The sequence below is a fragment of the Marmota flaviventris genome, chromosome 2 (genome assembly GCF_047511675.1).
Source record: "Marmota flaviventris isolate mMarFla1 chromosome 2, mMarFla1.hap1, whole genome shotgun sequence".
In the NCBI taxonomy this organism is placed as follows: domain Eukaryota; kingdom Metazoa; phylum Chordata; class Mammalia; order Rodentia; family Sciuridae; genus Marmota; species Marmota flaviventris.
In genome coordinates this window covers 61821755-61848148 of record NC_092499.1, presented here as the reverse complement: position 1 = coordinate 61848148, position 26394 = coordinate 61821755, and the positions used below count along the sequence as shown (strand labels likewise).

The following is a 26394-nucleotide window of genomic DNA, read 5'->3' as shown; positions in this document are numbered from 1 at the left end:
CAGCCAGGACCTAATTCACATCTGCAAGGAGACAGATGCTGTGTAGGAACACAGGTAGGGGAAGGGACCCAGGTGACTGACTATGGATGAATTCTGCCCTTACAGAGGTTACAGTTCAGGGGAAGAGATAAGTCACAAAGGACTCCAGCATAGGTAGTGAACAAGCTTCCAGGAGAGGTGGCCAGTGCCATAGAAGTTGTGAGCAAAAAAGTTGGAGCTAAAAGCATCACAGAGCAGCTCATGGAAATGCTGGCAGTCTGACTTGTAGGAGGAGTATGTTTATAATCAACCACTGCATTCTTGCCTGCAGAGCCACAAAGCTTCCAGAGAAAGAGAGAGTGAGTAGCACAGTGTGTCCTGTGGTCTTGCTCCATCCAGTTAGACTTGAGGACCGATGGACATTTTCCGTTTCCATTACCTGTTTCAACATGATTAAAAATTGTCAAGATAGTCCTTCATTTTGGCCTCCTTCTGAAAAGCAGAATTTTATTGTAATGACAATTCTCAAAATATTATTGGAATCACACAGCACTGTGTAAAATAAAACTATAAATGTCTTTGGGAATTGAACTGGACAGCTAGAGATTTCACTGCTAAGTAGCAAAGCAACCATTATCCAGCCATACAATTTTAACTTCTCCTCAATGGAAATATCTTTTTATAAAACATAGCAAATGCTTTATAGCTCCATTACACAGAAAATGGTGAATGGATTGTGATAAGTCATGTGGCAACTCTAGTGGCAGCTCCAGGTTTTCTATATAGGAAAGACAGACAGAAGGGCAGCAATGTGAATGAAAGAAGAAGTCAAAGATTGAAAAAGCAAAGTTTATCCATGTCAAAGAATGGCAGAGGGATACGAAAAGCTCCCAGTAACCCCCATTTGGTGCCACCTGTGCAGGACAACACTGTGAGAATATCAGTTATGAACTGTGCTGTGTGTACAGATGTAGATGGCACCAGAATGGCTTTAAGTCATCACTGGGACTCCATGTGTCCTGTAACTGTGCTCTTTCCCTCCCCTGATAGTCCACCTGTGCTGGGTGGGCTGCCCTGACAGAGCACATCAATGTGCATGGGCAGAGGCAGCTGCCTGCCCTCATTCCACCCTACCCCTTCTGGAGTTCCCTGCCCCAGACCTAAAACGACTGCAGAAATGAGAGACAGGTGGCTGGTTTTCCCCAGGGCAGCAAAGCTATCCTGTCTTCTGTCTGGAGCGATTTGTTTCAGGGCTGTTTTCAGCTGATTGTATCTGTCACTGCATCTAGAAACAGCCATCAATGCTGCTGCCGTCATGAAGACTGATACGGGCCTCTACATCTCCCTTCCTCTTCTTTGTCCTCCTGCCTTTTCCCTCTCTTGTCCCTTTTGTTGCTACTGAGATTCATGAGAAAAGACTGGCCTTTTATAGACACCACTTGCTGAGCACAGTACTTCTTTCTGTCTTTGCGGGCCGACCCATCCTTCACTTTACTGGGGGATAATCTTATGTTCTTCCGCTTCCTGTTGGCTGTGTTCTCTGAGGGCTGCTTTTTTTGCTAACAAAGAGAGAACTGAGTTGTGGGTGTCTTTTTCTGGCAAGTTTCTCTCCTTGAGCAATTCAAAAGGCCAGGGATGCTGGAAAGAGAGTGTGTATTTACACAGTCTTTGTAATCTGCTCATGTCCTTCTCTGAAAGCACTGATTTTAACAGGTTTATAATGATCTTGGTCCTGATTCCCAGCAAGATGGAGCTGAGTGGGTAGGAGCCTGGTGTCTGTGCATAGAGACTCCCTTGACAGGTCACACTCTTACTAGATCTCTAACTCTGGGCAATTCTATCACTTGTTTCTTTTATCTGTTTGTAAAATACTGTTAAAAATAGTACTGTTCTCACCTCACAGGTCATTGTAAAGCATTTATCACAATATTCAATAGGTAAGAACTGTTAACTGTTGCTACCACTGAGAAAGAATAATTGGAAACAAAGTTTCATCCAACAAACTGAAAAAGTGTTTCCAGGGCTTATTTTCCATAATACCATAGTTCACAGAATACAATTTTCCTGTACAATGGTGGTATTATTTCTGAAAGTGGGGAATTCTTTAATGACCTTGAGTTATAGTTGATCTTTCTATGAAAGACTTCACAAAGTTTGGTGAGCTATTATAAACTAAAAAAGGCAAAAAGGCTTTGAGACATATGCACATGTGGCCATATTTTAGGAATCTTTTTTGATATGTAAATTATAGTTAATATTATCCAGCAGTTTGAAAAAAAATTGCTGGGAGCAAATTGTCTATTTCTAGGATGCAATAAACTAAAGCAAATGGAAGGAAAGAATATTTTTGAACTTCCAAGAAATAGTAACTAGCTTATATTCAGAATTAGTTGGCCAGTATCTCAATGATTTGTAGAGTAAGCTGGATCCCCAGATTCTCATCCTATCTATAACACCATGTTAACATCCTCTCAGGTCTTCCTTAGCTGTGTAAGGTTCAAAATTTCCTCACAGAGAATTTGTGACAATCTAAAAATAGGTCATGAGTGACATCTATTTTTTTTTTCAGAAACTTTTCATATGTAATTTTCTTTTTGTAAGCTTCAGGTAATATGTGGGAATTATTTTTGCTTGTTGCATTCAGAATTTAAAATAATTCTAAAATCATCATAAATGTGTTCTCTCCAATATTTTAGAATAAACTGATGATGGATTGAGGAGCACAAGGTAATATATGTCTTCTTGATTGCCTTTCAACTCTGAGATCCTCTGAAAGAAAAAGATGTTATAGATATTCATAGTTATTCTGGGGAAGATCTAATCTTTAATTTCTATGTGTGGCTGGTAAATTTAACATACCAATAAAATTACTCAATCAGGATGCTAAGAGATAATGCTCAAGTTCACTGATTTACAGAGCTTCCATATTTACAGAGGGCCTCTGTGTGCCAACTGCAGGTATGAATGCTTCATTCTGAGGCCTAGTATACTGTTGGGTTTTGTTAGAATCATTTTAATTATTTTCATCATTATCTTTATCATCACTCTCCATGTATCACCTGTCACGTTCCCACTATGTTTGCAAATAATTAATTATATATCCATATCACTAAGAGTACAAATTTCTATTATGAATACTATTGTCTTGCAAAACTGTTTGCCTCAGCTATTTTGCCATTGCTTCCTATGAGGCAGATAACTCTTTGCTTCAGGAATGAGAGGGAGAGAAATCCTGACCAAACTCACAAAAAATCTTAAAATGATTAGATATGATTTAACTGGCTACAGCCATTGCTAGCAAGAAAAAGTAGCTTATTCAAGCCAAACACCAGCCTGAACCCAATAAAACTAATGGCAAAGAGTCCAGATAGTCCATTAAAAAGAAGAAATTTGGAAAAATTAGACACCTGTTACAATTCAAAACCTCCAGCTACACTTAGCAAAAGTTGGTAGGGGCTAACTCTAATAATTCAACTACAGTAATGACTGATTCGAGTCCCTTAGTAATGAGGAACTCCTTTCCATGTTTCACATGGCAAATTCTGTTGTCCTCTGCTTCCTATTCTGTGGGAGCAAAGGTCACAGGGTCTGTGTGGATAGAGCAACCAGAGTTCCTATGGAATCACCAGAAAGCCACCACCCACAGCTGGGACTCCCCCAGGTTACAGGGCACACCCTTCAATATCTTCAAACCACACTGGCAGCATCAATGAAGGATAATCTCAGAATGTTTTTTATACCCTTAGCCTGCACCCAGATATGAGTGATACTCCTAACTTCCAGCAGGCACCTGACTATACTTTGAAGATGATGGAATAATCCACCATGGTTTACTGCATCTCACATCCTACAAAACAACATACTGCATAGCCTTAATGGCAGCCCATCACTGATGGTGACTGTTGTGTGGGGGTGGCACTTCACCAATGTGCTCACCTCTCCCACTGACTTTTATTTCTTCCCTCATTAACTTCTCTGTACAATTGTACAGCATTCTGTACACTAACATCACTCTTTGCAAGTTCCTTTAAGTTTTTGTTGATAAGGCCTCTGGTGGAATAGAAAGTTCACCCTCTGGAACTGAAAGTTCACAGCTTTACTGTTAAAATCTTGAGCCTTCCTTGAAACAAGTGCATGTTTTATTTATTTAATATAATCCTTTTCTTAATAAAAACTCAAAGCTTCAAACTTGCCTTTGAAATGATTGGTTGCCAATGTAGGTAAAACATGTGTAGAGACGACAGTATCAAGAGAATGGGAAAAAATATTTGCCTTAAATCTTTTGAATGAATAATAATGTATGAGAAACTTATAATGTTCTTCCTGAATTTAAATTCTTTTGTGTTTCAGTGATTACAATAACATAATAGATAATATTATACTCGAGGAAAAAACAATTCCATATTTTACTAAATGAATCTAACACCCAAAGCTCTTCACCTTGAACTCACACGTGAGTCAGTTCAAAGCATCAGTTGGTCATAGTGCCTCAGAACATTATGGAACACATGGAAACTCTCAGATACACACACACACACACACACACACACACCAAAAAAAATGTGGAGAACAAATCCTTCAAGCTTGCATCTTAAAAGCATGTGTGCATTAGTGCATTAAGTAGAAACAAACAAACACAAAGGATCAAAGGATTACCCTATGCTCAGAGGGAATCATTTCAAACTGTGATCCAAAGGCATAGGTTATATTATGGAAGGAGTTTTTGAAACAGGAAAGAGAATGTTAGCATTTACTTAGACTAACAACTTACAAGTGGCATCCCTTCTGATTCCATGTTGAGATCTAATATTATGATTAAAAATATTTATTCAAAAGAATAAATAAAGAAAAAATTTTAAAGAGCTACACATTGTCAAGGTCAAATTTAACCTCAAGTCTTCCTGCCAGTTGTGTCATGAGAGCTGACTGGAGGAAGGAGACTGGCTTGTGAGTGGGGATGTAGCTGTGGACAGGCAGAACCAATTCTACCTTTGTATTGTACAGCTCCTCTGGGTTGCTCCACTACTGAAGTGGTGTGAAAATTCAAGGGACACAACAGTCCATTCTCAAACTCTCCTTTTCTGAATGGGTGCCAGCATCGTATCCTGATACAAGAACTGAACTTTGTAAGTGTGCCATTTAACAAAGTAAATCTATTCTAATGGTCACTAGACACCTGCCATCCAGAACAGATGGTGACCCTGCTGAGAAAATTTTGAAAATTTTCTCTGAAATTATGGACTACAGATTAATTCATTGTCCTGTGAGAGCTAGCTTAGGCTGTATGTAGTGCAGATAAAAGCAGAAAGAGTGTTTTCCTAGTGCCTATTTATTATGCCTTTCTGGTTACTTGCACAGTTCCTAAGAAAAGAAACTCTTGAGTCCAGCCAACTGCAACCATGGTGCCAAAGCATAGAGATGAAAAAGAAAAAAGGAGATGGCCTGGCTTCCTGTGAATTATTTGACATAAAAACACACCAGTGTAAAAATACATAGTAATAAAAAGTGATATGAATAAAAGTTGGGAAGGTCACAAGTAAAAGAACTGATAAAAGACTTGGCTAGAGGAAAAAAATATTTATACTTTTAAAAGATCTAATTATTCATCTGATTTCCATAAGATGGGAACTCTTGTTCAATTTTTTTCAGAAACTATAAGTCAATTACAGTGCACCCAAATTTCTGCTCCGAGAAACCCAGTTTAAGCTTTAGCAGTGATTTTATCATAGGCTGCTGTGATCATTGTGGAATGGTTGATTAAAACATAAAAAGAGCCAAACCACTTGTAGCAGCAATGGCTCTTGAGAGAGAGAAACTCAGAATAGTGAATCCTCCCATGAAGCTTGAGCCATCGAATAGAGGGCCCACTGGCAACTGCCTGCTGAAACTCAGAGACTCTCCGGCTGTGCAACAATTAAGCTTCTCAATGGGAGGCAGAGAACCCCTTACTCAGAAACTCAAAATAAACCTTGATCCAGAAAGAAATTTATAGAAGCAGGCATGGAATTTCATAAAGACTGAGTAATGTTCTCATTTCAGTACTTGTGTGTCATAAAATTATCATCGAGCTGAATCTCCTGGAAGGTAAACACAACAATTCAGTCTATCTTATCTCAAAAGCAGATTCCTGTTGGGTTCCTGTGTTCTGATCCACTCTGTACTTGTTGTTTGGACATTCAGGACCACTAGGCACAGGGTAGATGCCACTCGGATAATGAAATGGCTACTGTTGAGGTCTCTGCTACCTACCAGCAGTGATGGCCTGGCTACCAAAATATAAAAATATCTTCTGAGATCAACTGAATATACAACTCATATAGCTGAGGGAAGTGGAGTATTAGTTTTAGGTCAACAGTATTTAATTTTTTAATGTTTAATTCATGAAACATTTTTTTGGAGACCCCCTCCCCCACAAGAAACAGAAGTCTAAACTTCCTGTTTGTTTTATGAGTAAAAAATAGAATGATTTGCATTCCTTGAGCTCCAACCAACACAGAGATAGTGTCATAGAGGTTGTTAGAAACATACTGAATGTTGGAAGAAAATAGCCCCCCAAAAAAAATCACACCAAAAAACTTCACATCAAAGTTGTTGTATTTCACCAATTGTGATAGATTTTTAAAACCTATATTTTGTTTTTTATTTCAATTATTATTAAGTTAAAAAGCAAAATGACCAGCCTCAGCAACTTAGTGAGGCCCTAAGAAACTCAGTGAGAACTTGTCTCAAAATAAAAATAAATAGATAGATAGACAGATAGAAAGATAGATAAATGGTCTGGGGATGTGGTTCAGTTGTAAAGCACCCCTGAGTTCAATCCTTGGTACAAAAAAAGCAAAAAAGCAAAATTAAATCATCATTCAGAAAGTAGGAGATCCAAACAAAACAATCTTGAAAAAGACAAATGGAATTGAAATCCAGGTACTTCTGAATTTCAAAACTAACCTCAAAGTTACAATTTCAAAGCAGTGAGGACTGGCTTAACAGAGACAGACCACTGGGATAGAATAGTCCAAAAATAAATTCTTGCATATATAATTAAGTGATTTTCCAGAGATGTGGTTAGATCATTCAATGGAGAAAAGACAGTCTATTCAACAAATGGTGTGGGGAAAACCTAATGTCCATGTACCAAAAAATAAAGTTAGACACTTACCTAATACCACGTGCAAAAAAAAAAAAAAAAAACTCTCAAAATGAATCAAATACCTAAATGTAAGTCCTAAAATTATAAGACTTAGAAGAAACTAAAAGAGAAATTTGGCAATGACTTCTTAGATATGATGCCAAAAACATAAATAATGAAAGGAAAAAATAGGTCAATTAGACCTCATCAAAATTAAAAATATAAAAGGAATAAAAGGAACAGGAGGAGATATTTTTAAATTATATATCTGATAAGGGATTGATATCCAGAATATATAAAATATTTTTACAAATTTGTAACAGGAACAACAAAACACCCTAACTAAAATAATGGTGAAAGGCTTGAGTAGACTTCTCTCCAATGAAGATCAATTAATAAGCACATGAAAAGAAGCTCAATGTCCCTAGTCATTACAGAAATGTAAACCAAAATTATGATGATAATACTTCTCACCCATTAGGTTATTTTTTTAAAACAGTAAATAATAAGTGTTGATGAGGCTGTGGAAAAATTTAAACCCTTTCCATTGCTGGTGGGAATGTAAAATGGTATGGCTATTGTGGAAAATACTATGATAATTCTTCAAAAAATTAAACACAGAATTACCATATGATTCACTAATTCCACTTTAGGGAAGACTAACACATATTTGAACACCTTTTTGGATAGCACTTTTATTCACAAGGTTAGAAGGTGGAAACAAGACCAGTCTCCATGGATGTATGAATGGATAAACAAAATGTTGTATATACATTTATGCATTAGAATATTATTCAGTCTTCAAAAGATCAGTAATTTTGACACATTCTATGAACATTAATGAACCTTGAAGACATTATTCTAAGTGAAATAAACCTGTCATGAAAGAGCAAGCTGTAGTATGATTCCACTTCTATGGGATTCCTAGCATAGTCAGATTCATAGAGACAGAAGGTAAAATGGTGGTTACCTGGGGCTGAAAGGAGGGGGCAATGTGGAGTTATTATTTAATGGGTATAGAATTTCAATTTGGGAAGGGAAAAAAAGTTCTCTTGATGGATGGTGGTGATAGTTATACAACAGTGTGAATATAGTTAGTGCTACAGAACTGTATATTTTAAAATGGTTAAACCAGAAACATTTGTATGTTATGCACATTTTATTATAATTTCAAAAGTGAGAACAAAAAACAGAAATAATAAGTGAATAAGTTGTTGAAAATTGGGAAGAAGTTAAATGTATAGTAATAGGGGAACTGGAATGATTAAATAAATTATTATTACCCACTCAGTGGATATTTATGTAGCCAACAATATTTATTAATGGTGGCAACATGGAAAAATGCCTATAGGGTATTAAGTGTATGAGGGGGGTAAAATTGTCATATAATTTGATTGTAAATATAAATAACTCTGGTTCCAGAAAAAAAACTAAAAAGAAATATCAAAGTGCTTTAAAATTTTTTAATTTGGATGGTGAAATTATTTGCTTTGTTTTCATTTATTTTCCAATTGTTTTGGAAAACAGATGTAATAATCTTTAATGGAAAATGAATTTATAATTTAAAAATGAAAAGAAGTAACAAAGCAACATCTTAAAATAATTATTACAATCCTTTTTAGTTATCTATGATATCAAAAATACTGGCTATCTTTGAAGCTTTTGCCAATAACGAAACTATCAAGGAAGCGAGTGATTAAGGTTCCTGGAAATTCTTGTTCAATTTTCTGCTTCAAATACCACTCAGGATTCAGGTCACTGAGCAGAGGATACAAAGTTGAACATCTCCGAAGGAAGAAAGAAACTCGTCATGCATTTGTCACTGGGCAAAGAGAACTTCCCAGAGGCGAAAACGGCATGCATGGAGAGATGCCTATCTAGGTTAAAGCAGACTCACAGCTTGGCAAATAGGGCAGTCTTTAAAACTGCTTTCCAAATTGATGCAATGATTCTAAGTAGGTTATTCTTAAAACTTAATTCTACATCCATCTTTCTCCAACTGACTTGTTGACTCCATCTCATTGTCTCTCACAAGTTCCACCTTGGCCCTCCAGCCTCCTACCACCCACTCAAGGGACCATAATGCACAGGAGACTGTGGGGAAGGGCAGCAAGAGAAAGGCACGGGCTTCAGATGGTGATGTCTGCTCTTTGGAACAGGCAGGCAGTAAGCAAAGAAAGTGGGCAACAGTGTCACAAAGCAGAGCTGCAACCACCCATCAGGAAGGGGTAGCTGTCTTCAGACTCCTACTCACAGTAGCTCACAGGTATATTTGATGGTCAAGGTCACCAGATTCACAGGGTTCCAACCTCTATGTTCCTTTCTGATGGATCCTGTTACCAATTTTCCTACAAGAGCCTTATCTAACCTGTCTTCCAGAGCCATTGTTCATGTGGATGTTGCCATAAAGTATTCTCATAAATTTAGTTTCATTCCATTGATGCTCTTGGATTCTGGTCTGAAGAAACCTTCCAAGGTCCCAGTTGATGTCTCTTCTATCCTCTGCCATTTTGGACCATTCTGTCTCTCATCAATTCTAGGTGGTTCGAGATCAGATCTCTCACTGTACGGTGAAATTACGCCAGACCACAGGTCTCATGGAGTATTGCTTGGAGGTGATTAAGGAAAATGATCCTAGTGGCTTTTTGCAGGTAAGTGTTAACTAGTTCTGCTTCAGATTCCACATCAGATTCCATGGGGCTGAGTCTAGGATGCCTAGGTGGGGTGTCCAGAAGCCCTAGCTGAGCATGGGTCCCTCAGTAACAGAACCCACCTTCACACTGCAGTGAGTGTGTGGGTGCCTGCTAAACTCACTGACATACTGGAAGTTCTGTTTTCACCATGTATTAGAAGACTGAAAAGTGTTTGGGATTTTTTGTTTATTTTTGTTTATAGATTTAGTCATAAAAACGTAACTCCTTATAAGTTCTCCCAAAATGGAGTCACTGCCTTGCCTAAGAATTGGGCCTTCTTTATTACTGTCTCTTGGACAGTTTTGTTATCTGGAAATGTCTGAGTGTGCAAGGTTTCTACCTCCCGGTCACTAGCCATAAGTCAGTGATTTCTCAAATATAGCAAAGCCTTTTCTATTTTTTCAGTGTTATTTTAGTGAATTGCCATAAGATAATCTGACTTTTACTTAAGTTTTGATTCCAAAGATAAGGAACCCTTTGTTAAGGGATGTGTAGATGGTTTCCAACTCATATTCTACTGAACTGGCCAAGAGTAAAAGAAGGAGACTGAATGAAATAATTCTCTGTCAGAGAATACGGTATTAAATACACAAAGTTGGTGAGCCTAAAATATAATAAATTCTATATGCAGCCTCTTTAAACCAGTTCCCAAGTCTTTATAGACTACTCACACCTCAAAGTAGAAACTTAGATCTGTTGGTTCTAATAGGACTAACTAATCACCAACATCATCTCGTCCTTTACAGTCCTTGGCTTTGAGGATCATGGAGTATTGCTTGTCTCTCACAAGTTCCACCTTGGCCCTCCATACCCATAGCACCCACCCAAGCGACAATAATCAGAACAAATGCCCATGGGTCTGTGGGGGAGAGGCAGCAACGGAAAGGAACAGGCTTCTCCCTCTCTCACTCTTGGCCAATATAGAATGATCCAGGCATGTCTATTAGATCAATTAACACCTGATAATTACTTCCAGTGCCTTCCCTACAACTCACCAAAATGTTCAGATTTGCTTGAGAAACCATAGCTTATCATAGTCATAACAGGGTCCTTCTCACCAGATGCATTGAGACAGGACAGGTGTGAGTCCCAAGGCGGTTTAGTGGTAATGCTCTTGGAGTCGAGGGGCAGTGTGGCATTGTATTTCTTAGGCTGTGGTCTTTGATGTGATTAGATTTCTGACGCCCTCATAAGGAGAGTGCACCTGACTGAGGATCAGTGGGGGAAAGGCACGCTCACTCCCAGGATGACCACGGACTTTGACTTGAGTCTGGACAACAGCCCTCTGCTGCAGTCCATTCACCAGCTCGACTTCGTGCAGGTGAAAGGTACGTGATTGCGTCTCCCGAGTCAGAGAGCAACCTCTGGAACAGATGCTGGTGCTTTGGGCAGGATCAATATCCCTCTGATGAATGTTATAAAAATCTGTAGTGTCTTCTATCTTACTGGGTAATGAAAACATCTCCTGTAGCTGTGTAACTCACCTCTGAGCAAACCAGATAAATTCTGATAAACTGTTTGAGAGTCAGAGATTTCACATGCTCAGCATCAGAGAATAGCTGACATAAAATGAGATAGGGAGAAAGAGAAAACATCCCTGCACATAACTAAAGCCTTGTTACAGAAATACTGATATAAATCAAGGGAGCCCAGAATTTAAATGACTGCTTCCACCTGGATAGTGATAGCGAGTAAACAGTTCAGCCTGGACCAGTGGGAACTTGGGAAGATCATAGTCAGCCTGACAGTACTGACAAGAAAATAACAAATGTAGAAGAAAAATGAAAATTCAACCTAAACTTTAAAATTAATTTATGTAACTAAAGCAAGTTCTCTTTGAGATTTGGGGTAGGGTGTGAAGGGAAGTACAAATATATAGAATTATTTTAAGGAAAAGAACTTTCAAAGAAAAATAAACAATTCAAGCCAACTATGCAAAAACACTTTATGGCACATTAAATAATATCCATTTAAAGAATATTTCTGTTTTATTTTTTACTCTTTTGCTTTGAAACATATATACATTTTCAGGAAGGTGCAAACACAGTATGAAGAGGTCCTTCAAATTCTTCATCTAGTTGTCCTCAATGGTTACATTTTTGCATAACTATAATATGTGCTTCTTCATGGAATATCTGTATTCTTACACTTAATAAATCCAACTTTTTGTGTTGCAGCAATTCTTTCTTGCTGTTTAACATTGTTCTTTTAACACCCACATGGTAGCCTGTGAAATAAACCTATCCCTAGATGAATATAGAACCCCAGGTAAATCTTCCATCAGCCTCTCTCTGTCCCCAAAGGAAAGGTTCTGTCACAAGTAGCTTGGAAGAGAAAATATGTCACAAAAGACCAAAATAAAGGCTTGATGGAAGAGGAAAAAGGAGCCAACCCAGTTAAGCCTTGGTGAGAGGGCAAAGGGTGGGAGGCTCGGGGGTAGAAGCCTCGGGGCTTTGAAATGTTTTAATCAGCTGTCAGAGCCCTTCCCTTGCCCATTCACTGCCCTTCTGAGTCCTGTCCATCTGCCCATGGTGGAGTCCAGGCCAGTTGGCAGGATGGCAACAATTGTGTGAACTGAGCAGGCCTTTCAGCTGCTATGAGAACTGCAGGTCCACATGCCTGGCATCACAGAACACATTTCCAAAGCATTGTCACTTGGCCACTTAGCACTGCACACAGAAATAAGGGTGAACACAGCTGTGTGTACAGTCTGTTCAAGTCTGTACCCACAGCAGAGAATGGACAAAATGTAGAACACCCTCACAGCAAGAGTTCATCTGGACCACAAAATATCCAGAACAGTCATTTATGAAGTTAATATGACAGACCAGTTAGTATGAGAGGTAGGTATTCCATTTACCTTTTAACTTTTCATCTTCATTTACTTCTGGTTAATATCACTCTGCCTTGTTACTTTATATGCTTTGTTTTGTGCTCATTAATTTAATTAATTCAGTGAAAACCCAGTCCTTTTTAGAATCTGAATAATTTTTATCTGTCAGATGCTTGTTATGGAAAGAAAACCCAAAAGGTCATGATGTGATAGAACTTGATTGACTAGTTAAAACTTCTCCTACTGGACTGCGTCATTTCTCTTAACACATGTACAACTGTTCCTGGCATAGTACTAGTCTTTGTTTTTAAAAGAAATACTTAGTTTAATGAACAACTCGTTTGCAACTTGTTGATAAAAATATCGCAAGAAACTATACTCTAAAATGCATATACAAATGGCCCCCAAATTAAATAACTTTTGGAATAGTGTTAATGTAATCTGATAATTGTGAAAGTAACAATATATGTCATTTACGTGTTTTCTAATCATGCTAAGTAGATTACAAGTAGAAAGTTAAATTTTTTTCAAAATTACTGAAATTTATGTATTTAAAATTATGATAATGAAAATATCTGTTTCCTTCTTGACCGAAAACTTGAGCAGCCATCTCTCTGGTTTTATAATCTCATCACAAATGCCTTTGCTGTTGTTGTTGATACTAGAGAAGATAGTTCTGCTGTTAGTTTCTACACATTTCTACTCAGCCAGCTACTACTCAGCAATAATGCACTGCCTGAAGTTATTCTCTTAATAACTAAAGACTTAACTGGTCTTTTTTCTCTGATTACACATCACCCTAAGCAATTGAAATCCATCTGAAGAAAGCTGATATAGTCTTTGTTCAAACATTCCTAAATTGAAATATTTTCTGGTTGTATCTTGATTAGAAAATCATATTACACTCTTTACAGATGATTAGGAGTGGTATTGGATATTTCAGACTTATTGGAAGCAATATATTAAGCTCTCTTACGTTTTTATTAGAGAATAGTAAAAATAACATTTTTTCCTTTAATTCTAAGTTGCTATCATCTACTATTCTCTAGGTCATGACAAAGAAATTTTAAGAGTCTTTTCCTAGTCTGCCAAGGGTTCCACTGCAGAAAAATATTAATCTGGAATTGAGCAAGTACACAGAATATGCCGAGATTTGTGAGTCATGGTGCTGAAAGGAAATGTGACTGTATTCATTATGAACCAGGATGAAACCATGACTTGAAACTCCACTGATGCTTTTTAGCACATAGACCAAATGGCTGTTAATTTCTTTAAGTGCCTCTGCCCCTCTAAAGATATATTTATCTTCATTAATTCATCTTGAATGTGAAAGCCCTGAGTATGCACCAAGGTCATGGGCAAGGACAGTGTGATCTGAACAGACTCTCTTATAAATCATAGAGAAGAAGCAGCCAGGTTGACAGCAAGGGGGTGAGCATACCCACGTGTGCATGTAATCTATACCTGTATGGTGGTATAGGGACCTGAAATGCATGTCCTCAGAATATGCATTCACATTTATGCTTAATAGTGTACCAGCAACAGTTTTCTAGAAATGGCCTATAGCTCCTCTAAAGTCTGAAAGCCATTTTTTTGTCAGCCACCATAAAGAGAAATGACAGTCTACATACCAACCTTCAGAGAAGATGTAGTAAATTGGCATTCACAACCGTCATAGCTCTGCAGGTGAAATAGATCATTAATATCTACCAGCAGTTCTTAGGAATGTTTGTCATTCACATCAGAGAAAACAGAAAGAAGCCTTCAGATTCAGGCATGGAGACTCTGCTCCAGTGCACTTCCCTGGAGAAGCAGCTGAGCCAAACACAGCCCCAGAGCCAGCCTCCTGGGCTTCAGATCCTAGCCTGCCCTTTCCCCGCTGGAAATCCTCTCTGGGCTTTAGTTCTTAGTTTTAGTTTTTAGTCTGAAAAGCAGATATGATAACAGGCCCTACCTTGTGGGGTTGTTGTGAAAATTCAGAGTGTAATACACATAAGCCTCCCGTACACTGGCTGTCAGTGAGAGATCAGGAGGCATCATTTATGATTCATGTTCTCTGTGGAGGGCGGGAGGTCAGCTTCCTTTCTCCCTCAGTCTTACCACTCCTGTTGGTTTCACAGAGGAATTCTGAAGAGTTGTCATTGTTTACATCTGAAGGATTTAAGAAGAAAACAAAGAAGGAAAATGTGAGATGTAACACCAAGACATTTTAAAACATTGGTAGAAGAAGCCCCTGTTGCAGAACATAACTTTAAACCACAACTCCTCCAGACTCTTAGGGAAGTCAGGAAGAGTAGCTCCCCTGGTATCTAAGAGGAAAATTTGTAGCCTGAAGCTTGGTTTTACAGGCTAAAAGAAAATTTACATGCTAGAATTCTGATCAGGTCAGGAAAAACTAGTTGTTAAAGAAAAGCATGAAATGAGCTTGGAAGTGTAAAGATCAAGATAGCTACAGTAGCCCAGTGCAAGGAGTTTAAATAAAACACTCTTTCTTAGACATCAGTCCAGGAACTATAGTGTTCTGCATTTCCAAACCATAAAAAATAGATAAACTTGAAAATACTTGGATTTTTATAGACCATTTATTCTATACCTAATAAAATGAAATAGGGTAACATAAAAATCTTCTATAAAGTCTATTTTTCTAAATGTCAGCCTGAGTATTTACTAATGAGGCTGTGATTTTGTCACATTTGCCTTTTATGTATACCATCATTTTGGGGTAAATCAGGAATAAATAAGGAAAAAGAAAAAAATAATTTTTAGCACATGGGGAAATAAATTTAGATGCATGCAGATGTCTCTGGGTAAGTTCTTTCCCCTCCCTTTGCATTTTTGTCCATTTGCTTATTTGTTTAAATCTGGAGTGATATCAAGATTTGAAGATTAGTAAGAGGTTAGTTTTATTTCTATCCTTTCATTCTTTTTAAGTGTAACCACTGAAGACTTATAAATCCAGTTCTAACATCTTAATTACACATGGCATCATGTATTTCAATTAATCTTCTAATTATACCTATGTCTGACAGGGAAATTTGAGTATCTTATCAGAGACATTGCAAGCATTTGCAGGATTCAAGTTGAAACCACCTTGTAATTTTATTCTTTGATTTTTAAATTGATGAAATGTAGACTTGTCCAAAACATAAACAAAGGGAAAACAAAAGAAGAATATAGAGCTAATGAAATAAGAGAGTCCAGGGAATTATTTTATGGTGGGGTCTAACTAATAAGAACATTTCAGAACAAACATCACAAGGACAATCAGTCATGTTTCTAGAAGCCCTTTAGAGAAAGATCTGCTTAAACTTCTCATATTTTACTTCCACAGTAAATATGATAAAATGTATTTCTCTTATAAAGGAAACAAATTTTCAATAACAAAATAAGTCACCAATACTTACAATGACCTAAAGTCAGTCCTCAGTTAAAACTCTTGGGTGTTTCCTATATCTATGTGGATGCTCATTAGAATCCTTAGAAGGCGTTGTGTTTTCTGTCTCCTCCTCCTACCATCTAGTCCTGGAGTTTATTTATTGAACAAGATAATGAATTTATCTCCCTTCCTCCAGATCTAAATGTTCTGGGGACTTCTGAGGTTGTAATAGCTACAATTATCTGGTAAGATTCCATCCTATACCATTGAAACTCAAAACATGATTTCCTTTCCTAAACTGATTACCTCCAATTAGTGAGTCATGAAATTTAATTTACTTTTGTTGACTTAGTAGCTCAGACATGATTTTATTATAATGTGTCACAGTCTAAAGTGATCTGGTTGACCTTCACATCTCATATGTTATAGTTACTGCTTTTGTTTTCTAGGTTATCCAATATGGAACCTGTATCCTAAACTGCTGTTAAGTCAAACATCTCCTTGGTTGGGGTGACTGATAGGGAACACATTTAATTCAGTGTAAGATAAACAAAGTCCAGTTTGGGTTCAGCATATCAGGTGTTCCACAATTAACATTTGTTCATCTAAATGACACTCAATGTGATCCAAACTGTTCTTTCTAGTTATTAAAGTGTGAAAAATAATAATAATAAATCAACACTTTGATGCTTAAACATAAGCTTTTGCATAAACACTGCTCCATCCTGCCTACATACATTGAGTTCATCTCTTAGGAACTTGGACCACTTCTTAACTAACATTTCTAAGTCTGTGCATCTGCAGTCCCAACCACTCTATAGTTCTAATATAAGATCTCAGTATAAAATGTGGAGGAGGAGGTATTGTTGATAATCACACTGAGACAGTTCTTACAAGGCCATGAGGATACCTGGTGCCTTCTATCATGCTTCTATCTGTTCCCAAATACTCCTAATGGACTTGACTTCATGCTATTTCCAAGATACAGCTGTCTTGAGGATATAATGTCAGGTTCCCCTGAATTTTTGAAACTGAGAAATCTGTATTTGTATCACTTGCTATCAAATTTCAAAAGCCCACTGCTTTAGCTATTTATGAGCACAAGATCTGGAATAGAATTACTGACTTTTAAAAAACAGGATCACATATATGTACATAGAAACAAAGAGGTTTCAGTGACATTTAATGAAATAGGCAGTTAGTAGCTGATAAACTGAGGTTTAAATCTCCATGAATGCTGTGATAAATAATTGGCTTCAGCTCTGATATGAATTAAATAAGTCTTAATGGGCTGGACTGGAACTCTGCACCCCTGTAAGTCATTCCTCTTGAGGATGATAATCTTCCCTGCCCAAGAGATGAGAACAAATCAGTTCTGTGGACATACCTGCCACCCCTCTTTCCATCACAGTGCAGGTGGGAAGTGAGTTCCTATGCTTAGAACAAGGTCTCAAGATAGCTAAGGAACTAGCCCCACCTGGGGACTCAGGGCAGATCCAGGTCAGGTTCCCATGCACCCCAGGCTGGCTCCTTCTAACCACATGTTTATCAGGGGGTTGTTTATCATTCCAAGATACTCAACAGAAGCCAGAGGTACACTGATTTTTGTTTAGCTTCCTCTCCAGTCCCAGCAACACCCATCCTACAGCTGGAAGAGTGTTGCACCCACAACAACAGCGCTACCCTGTCCTGGAAACAGCCACCTCTGTCCACGGTGCCCGCCGAGGGATACATTCTGGAGCTGGATGATGGCAATGGTGGTCAGTTCCGAGTAAGTAGACAACCTACGACTTTTATCTCAAACCAGTGACTCCTTCAGAGAACCTGCCATGGAGTCTCTGGCCTGGCTTCCCCAACTCTTCTGGAGGTGGGCCATCCTGATAAGGCCTACTGGCCCTTCAGCTGTGGCCTCCCTTCTCCTAATACCATTAAAGACAGAGGAATCTCTGGAATTTTTCTACTCTTCCTGAAAGACAGTACTAGCAGAGCTGCAAGCTCTGAATCAGATGGCCTGTTATAATCTGCTCACCTCCACTGACCTGTGTGACTGGGTCTGTTTCTCACCTCTCTGCACTTTCAGGTCCTTGTCTGTAAACCAGGGGGATGATAACAATAACATGTATCTCATGACTTGTTCCTAGGACTTCACTGGATAATCATGTAAGATTCTTAGCATGCTGCCCAGCACATGGCGAGGCTGCAGTAGTAGCTATTATTATTACCATTATTATTTATTGCTAGTAACATCATTAACCACTGTCTAAGATGTGTTTCTGCAGTCATAGCTTGCAATGTCATTGATTGGCATTCCTCTTACTTGACATGCTGTCCAGGTATGGCCTCCCTATATTCAAAAGCTTTCCTAACAAAAGTTCCCCTGGTTCCAAGTTTTTTTCTGAGCCTTTCACCAGATAGAACTGATGTCAGCAGATTATTATCACCACAACACAAGGGAGTTCTAATCCCTGTGGGAAGCTCATGGTCCCCTCTGAAGGTAGCACTGGCTGGCCTTTTGGCAAGACATACCCACGTTGCCTACAAGTTGGTAGTCCATGTGTGACTGCCAGTCTGCAAATGTCTGCTTCTCTGTCATATACAGACAAGCTCGTTCTCATTCATTCTCTTTTCCTACTTTGCTTTTCACCTACTCCAACTCAGTCTTGCCTGAGATTTCTTTCTTGGGAGCTCTGATGCCTAGGACCTCCTAATGGAGCAGCCCTTCTGGATACTGAGTTCAATCCCTGCCCTGAAGAAAAGGGACCTTGTCCCTGAAGAGGAAACTTTCCTACTCTTCTGGCCATCGATGGCCAAACCTGGGTCACCAGTTCTGTAGAGCAAAGTCTACCAGTGACTCCTTTCCTGAATGTCTTTGATCCTCCCTAGGTTTGAATGCTTTCAAACAGGAACCATGTCTCCTCAAGGCAAAGGCTCTTTCTCTTCTAATAAGAAAATCTTTGTTTACATATGTGTTGGTTTACTGGTATGGCAGAATCAAGTTTCTACCTTTCCAAAATAAGGGTCTTGGGTTGCATCCCAATCCATATCTTTGTGTGTGTGTGTGTGTGTGTGTGTGTGTGTGTGTGCCTATAAAATCCTGCTATTGGTCAGTTTCTCACCTTTGACCTTGCCTTTCAGGTCTCATTTCATTTCTAGGGCCTTTCTTTTCCCTTTTATTTTTCTCCTGAGAAACTAATGCTCATGGTTTTCCCTGTTCTCTACATAAATATCTATTTTATCCTGACTCTTTCCACCTAATTGCTACCTACCGGCAGTGTTTCAGGCATCCTGCCAGGTCTCGCCTTCTCTTACAGTCCCAGTGTCTCATGTTCATCCCGCTTCCTCATCTCGTCCCTCCTGAACCCATCTCTCACCCACACTTCTCTTCCAAGAATCAAGCCCAGATTTCTCCTTTTGCAGAAATGTCCATGTCTGTATCATAAAACCCCCTTAAACTCAGCATGCTTTAAAACAAACCCATAATTTTCTTTCAAAACAGCTGTGTTCCTTTCTCATTCCCATTGTTTCTTCTTATATATCAGATTCAGAATCTCAACACCAACTGCTCCTCCTTCCTGGTCGAGACCCAGTAACATTAACGAAGTCATTGAATCCCCAGATCCTTCCTAGTCAGCCCGTTGCTCTCCCCCCAGGGTCCCTCCCTTTCACTCCACAGACTACCTTGAAAAGGTGCGGCCAAGTCAGGCTCCACAAAGGTTCCAGCCGAGTCTGCAGGCTGTTCCTTTCTTACTCTTCAAACACAGTTCTTGCTGGCAGCACTGGTTTCACCTGGGCATTTGTTAAAAATGAAAAATCTTAGACTGCACCCCAGAGACCTGCTGGATCAGAAACTGCATTTTAATCAGATTCACAGTTATTCCTATGCACATAAAATTTGAGGAGCCTGAAAGAGAAGGAACAATATTCAAATTTGTGTTACTGCTGCAGTAGAATGAATTGTAGGGCTATCCAAGACCCCAGTCTTCTTAGGAGCCCACCGGAGAGCTGTCATTTTAAGGCTGTGCCTCGAATGCAAATTATTTTTACTCATTACACCGCATAATTTTGCAAAGTATATAGCTGAAGAGGGAAGCAAATGCCTAACCTATGCTAAAGATGCATTATGCTAGGATTTATTTTAAGCCTTTGAAATGTCATTCTTCCTCCCCCTTCCCTCTGTACTGTGGTACAAACCTTTACTTCTGAAGCTTTGAGCCTTTGTGACAGTTCCTAAAGTTATCAGTGGAGTAATAAACACAGCACAGAGACCACCCTCATGTTTTCATACATGCTTTAAAAAAATGCTTCTAAAAAATAAATAAAGAAGACTCATTCTTATAAACAAAGAGCTCCGCAGGTGTAACATACTATGTAAATGCCAAGTTAATATTAATAAGTATAGTTCTAAGTATAAGCATTTAATTTTAATTTCTTAAGCCCTACTAGTTGCTAAAAACTACGACTCATTAAGCTGCTGGGCCTATGATAAATACAAGGATCCATGTTCTCCATCTGCACATAAAACCTTCTATGGTCCTCAAATCAACTTTGGAAGGGGTGTATTATTTTGCACCCCATTTCACAGATTAAGTACTGAGGTTTAAAGGGATATATTAAACTGCCCAATATCACACAGGGGATTCAAGTTCACATCAGGCTTTCAGAAGAGTTCTTACTCCTAACCATTCAGCAATTTTGTCTTCCTTGCTCCTGGCAGGGTTCACATTAAGTGGTGTCCTCTTATTTGTTGACCCTCAGGAAGTGTATGTCGGAAAAGAGACAATGTGCACTGTGGATGGTCTTCACTTCAACAGCACATACAACGCCCGAGTCAAGGCCTTCAACAAAACAGGAGTCAGCCCATACAGCAAGACCCTGGTCCTCCAGACGTCCGAGGGTAAGGCCCTTCAGCAGTACCCCTCAGAGCGAGAACTGCGTGGCATCTAAAATGGCTGGCACGCCCGGAGGTAACCCCACCACTGCCCACATTCCTGAAGTGTTTCCATGACTTGCTCTGCATTCTGGCACAGAGCCGCTGTTCCTCTCCTGCCTTTAGAGAGCCCATGGTATGTGGATGTGATCAAACCAAAGATTCCACATCGGCAGTTCCAACGGCTTGGGCCGTCGGCTTCCTTTGATAACACTCTAAATAAGCTGCAGTTGAAGAAACTGAAAATGAAGGCCTGAATGTGCCCCTGGTGTCTAAGACGAATGTATCTAGGCTGTAGAGCAGGTCTCCATTCTCCACCAATACACATCAGTTGCCAGTTATGCCCAGATGGTTCTCAGTTCCTGTGTAGTGTTTGCTTGTTCCTGAGGGTGGGACCTAGGTTCTTTCCAGCTGTGGATTTGTATGACTGCACATGTTTCCAATGGGCATGGGGTGCTAAAGCCGTCCAGAGAGGGCCTTTTGGCCACTCCTGGCTTAACCAGTTCTGATCACTTCCATTTCCTACTCAAAGCTCAGGCTGTGGGCACCAGGACAGAGACTTCCTGTGGGCACCAAACAGGAAGAGACCAGCCTCTCTGCATTACCTCGCCATTCTCACCTTTGCCAGTCCCTCTAGTCTTGGTCCAGCTGCCTAGGGCCACTATACAATGTTAATCTCTAGAGAACTTGTGCTTCTTGGCTATACTGTAAATATTTTGGTCATCAAAGACAAAATAATCTGCCTCAGAAGAGAGGCTTAAATGTGATGACCGGGTATAACCTCTGAGGCTTTTCACATTTTCATTTTAAGAGCAATCGCAACACATGATATTGAACCTATGAGAGGTGTTTGTAGCCAGTGCCAAAGTATTTTGAGACCTTGGGGTGTCATTTTAATCATAGAAGTCGCCTCCCACCCCATTGGCATTCTCAATAACTTCCCTTCACAGAACCAATTATGTTGATTTTGTTCACGTTCAAGATGTTAACTAAAAGAACTGTGGAGGTGGTTTTTTTTTTTTTTTCCCACTTCCCACAAATCACAGCATGTTCCAGTCACCCTCTAAAATGGTTCACATGGTTAAAAACAAGCACAACTTTGAATCCTATAGCAAGGGTGAACGACCCCTAGCTATGAAAACAGTGCTTTGGGGAGCAGTTTTAAGTCTGAGTGATGCTATTCAAACAGAGGATTTGTTGACAGGACAATGTCCACATGACCTATTTTATTTGGATTACAGTGACATGATAACTAGAACTTTCCCCAAGATTATCATTTTAGAAACTCCTCTCTGGGATGACCTATCAACCTGAGAGCAGTTGCCTTTTTTTCCCAAAATACCATGATAGATGCTAACACCCTCCAAAAGTTTTTCCTACGTACAATGCAAAGGGCCCTCGATGTGCTGGCCTGGTTTCCCATGTATGCACACAGCAGATTCAGTGAAGTGCATGCCAACAGAGCAGAGAGAAAATTGTAGTAGTTTTGCTAGTATTTGTCCTCAGACCTATAAGAAAACTATTTCTACTCATAATACATCGTGGGAATTCTATTCTGCTAAAATCAGTTATTAGCATAACAGCCTGAGTGCTTCTTTCATCCTGCAAAAGGATGTAATTTCATAGTTTCTTTTAATGTTCATGAGATTATGGTGTCTAATTTAATAAATTACAGGATTTGGAACTGCGATCCTTGGTACCACAGTCACAGAATCGGGGGTCAATTTCTAAATGAAACTAATGGAACCAGTTCTCTTCCAACAAAGAAACTGTACTGTAGAAATTAATTTCCTCCATGAATTTTATATATTGTATACAAATATAAGGTATGTATCTGAATACAAAGCAGACGCTATCATCATGTAGATATCAGTGTTCTCTGTTACTGCACAGAAGTGACTTTCTCATGATGAAATAAAGTTCACACACATACTTTCTCCATAACTTTGGTTTGTTCTATTTGTTTCTCCCTCTCTCTAATTCATTCAAATAGTAAGACAAGACTTAGAAAGCAAGAAAAATATAGTGGAGAGTTCAATTTAAAAAAAAAATTGTTCAATCTGTTACAATAGATGAAGCCTATAGAGTTAATTATGTCATTTTTGTTTTCTAGAAACAATGAGAAAAAAAATGCTATCAACAAATTTTTGATACATTCATTGCACTTGTACTTTATTTATGTTATTTCCTACTTTTCCTGGAAAGTTTGCTTTAGAGATTCATCATGTTTGCTGGTATTGGGGGAGGTGGTATGGTTCATTTTGGCTTTCTACTATAACAAAATCTTTCACATTCTTCTTAGCAAGAATCAACCCTTTTCCAAAGTTCAAAACACAAAGTTTGAATGTGAAAAGAATACAATTACATTTGTGATAGCAAGCATAATTTGAGATTACATGTATTTAGTCTGAGGTTTAAATCACTTGTCTCTAAAACCCTGAACTGTCACAAAACCTTCTGCTGTCCTAAAGGTAACATTACACAGAGGAGATCAAATGTCTACATTACTATGTATTCTTACCATTTTTTTTCCTCAAAAGCAAATTTACCTATCTATCTGTCTGTTTCTCTATCTCTCTGTGTTGGGCATGATTGTTAAGTGCCCACTGTGTGCTACACTGTGGTATAGAGTCTTTAGCAGATGGTACTCCTGCTCTGTGGAGCTTACAGACTAGTAAGAGAGACAGACCTTAAGGAAATAAACACACAAATAGGTCACAAGCTTACAAATTTTGATGAGCATTGTAAAAAAGAAAAGGAAGGCATGATTTTTGATTTTTTATTTTTATACTGGCCAAAAACCAATGTAATTCAGTAGAAATGAAATGTGCTATTATAAGATAAAAGGAAAGGAAAATGTGTTATTGTGTGAGTTCAAGTTTGGCTGGTTCCTGAAAGCAAATTCCTGGGGAAGTATCTAAGACAGCCATTAAAATATGGCCAGTCCCAGATCTAAACCAAATTACTTTGACTTAAGAAGAAATATAACTGCAAGCAATTTAGAATTTTAAAGCAATTTTAAAATAAGGCCCACAAACTAGGTTGTGTAGAATTTTACAGTAATTCATTTGATACCGTCATGGCTGTGTCACAGTCCTTGAAACCATCTGCAAAATAGTGCCTGCTAAAAACCTTGTGTACTGGAGGCCTTCTTGATGCACAGTGTTCTGAGGCTCATTCGGTGTGACAGACTACACTGAGTGCAGGATAGGACACTTTCTGTTTATTTTTCTCTAATTGCCTTCTGCCTATCTAAACAGACTGACTGAACCTTTTTCTTGTTTTAATCTGGAGACAAGAAATAAAGGGATGGTAATATTCATGGGACTCAAATAACTCACTGAGCCTATTAACTGGCTGAAAAAAATTAAGTCCCTGAGATTTCACTCCACTCAGCCCCTCAAAACTGGGGAATTGCTTCTGGCAGCCTCCTCCCCAGAATTAAAGAATTTACCCTCCCTAGTCCTTTAAGGAAAGTAAAACATGGAGGATTGCAATATGTGTACTTCAACACTGACTTCTCTGTAGAGATTTTCCTTGGACAGATTCTTTGAAGGTGGAATTACTAGATTAGAGAGTCTGAACATTTTTGAAGCCCTTGATCTGTATTTCCAAATCGCTTTCCAAATAGTTTTACTCTAGGAATGTGTGAAACATTCCATTTTAATATATCACCTTAATTTTACTAATTGGGGTTTAATTTCAACTAACAAACTCCTCTAAAAATAAAAAAAAAATGTTTCTAAAAGTGCTTTTACTATATATTTTCATAGAAGTACTATTCTGATTGTTTTACATCTAATAGCTACATGAAATAAGTCACAACATACTGCAGGGCAAATTAACGTGATCTAAAGGGAAAGAGAGTTCCCAGAGAATGAGTTGGGAAGAAAGCAAGTGGGGTGGAGATAGAGGGAGAGATAAAGAGATATCCAGATAGAGGGGATAACAGTATGCAAAGCAAAGCTTCAAAAATCTGCCTTGCACTGACACAAGATGATATTTGGTCATTCAGAACTTTAATGGAGCACCTCTGTTATGTCAGGTAAATAAGCTGGGCCCCAGGATCACAGGAAAGCATGAAGCAGGGCATGTGCCTTAGAATTCAGGAGCCTTACTGTTCCTCCAAATTCTGTGACACCATACCTTACTCAGATCAGGGGAGGGATTCAGATATTAGCTACACAGAAGTGTAGGCATATCTACTGAACTGCCTTAGGGTAGATAGAAAAAAGAAATCACTGTTGTTGTGGTGGTTGTTGTTGTTTCCTGTTGGACCTGATAGTAAAACATGTAATTAATAGTTTTTATATAATTCCACTACTGTATCTCAGTCTCCCAAAAACATTTGAGGCTTTCACATCCCTGTAATTTTTCATAGAATCTTTCCACGGACAATGAAGTTCTCAGAACTACCATACCATTCACCTTGCTTAGAACTAAGATCTTCACCCTACAATTTAGTTGTCATCCTGCAATCAAACAGTAAAAACAATGTCTCCAAAATTGGGGAAGAAAAGAAAAAAGGACACAAAGTTCAGGTTTATTTATTCTTAGTTTATGCACAATTTTACTGAGCTCATTGGCCGATTTGTTAAGACCACAGAAAACTAAAAGCTTCACATTGGAACAGAGATAGGGAGTTGTTATAGAAGTTAATTTAGTCTTTTGGCAGCATTGATCGAGGAAGGTGACTGGAAAAAACTTAGAAAAGACCCCCCCAAAAAAATCAAAAGAGAGCATTCTGTGCCAAATGTTCTGATTAAGAAAGTCAGAAATATTTCTATCTAAAACATTTAAAAGCTAGTATGTTCTCTGGAACCCTCAGTAGTGGATATAGGGCATATCACAGAAGGTCTTATGGAATTACAACATGAAATAAGCTGAAAAAAACTATTACCTTAAACCCTTCTTCATTTTGCATCAAGCTGCTGAGAATTTCTTCATTGTTCATCTGAAGATTCCATGAAGAATGATAGCTATGTAAGAGTCAGAAAATATTTTTAGTATGCTGAAACGCAATGGAATGACTATATAAAAACTATTCATTCCATATTTCACTGTAAGATCCAACAGAAAAAAGTGTGGGGGGATTTTTTTCATCCACCATAATGCAGTTAAATAGACTACAGACTACACTTCCACACGCATTGCTAATATCTGAACCTTTCCCCTGCTCTGTTACTACAACATTCCAGATCTACCCTATGTATTGTCTTCTGCTATAACAAATTACCCCCAAACTTAATGGCTTTAAAACAACACAAATTTATTAGCTGGAAGTCAGATTCCTATGGGGCCAAAAGTGAGGTGTGAGCCAGATTGTGTTCCTTGGGAAGTTCTAGGGGAGCCTTTGTTTTCTTGCCTTTTGCAGCTTCTAGAAGCCATTGCCTTTCTTGGCTCTTTTCCCTTTCCCTGTCTTAAGAACCAGCATCATAACATCTTCCAATCACTCCCTTA

At 38.6% G+C, this 26394-nt stretch overlaps 1 protein-coding gene across 20 annotated transcripts in view; it reads left to right on the top strand.

The window, feature by feature from the left end:
- The window catches only part of Trim9 (tripartite motif containing 9), a 98038-nt gene that overhangs the window by 55589 nt on the left and 16055 nt on the right, over nucleotides 1-26394 (top strand). For 13 of the 20 annotated variants that reach the window (XM_071607214.1, XM_071607196.1, XM_071607203.1 and 10 more), the window contains 4 exons: nucleotides 9646-9756; nucleotides 10973-11126; nucleotides 17621-17778; nucleotides 20763-20901. In XM_071607214.1, the coding sequence (XP_071463315.1) occupies nucleotides 9646-9756; nucleotides 10973-11126; nucleotides 17621-17778; nucleotides 20763-20901 (562 nt within the window). Of the gene's footprint in view, nucleotides 1-9645; nucleotides 9757-10972; nucleotides 11127-17620; nucleotides 17779-20762; nucleotides 20952-26394 lie in introns of those variants that run through there. The other 7 variants (XM_071607204.1, XM_071607192.1, XM_071607180.1 and 4 more) reach the window with 3 other exon arrangements.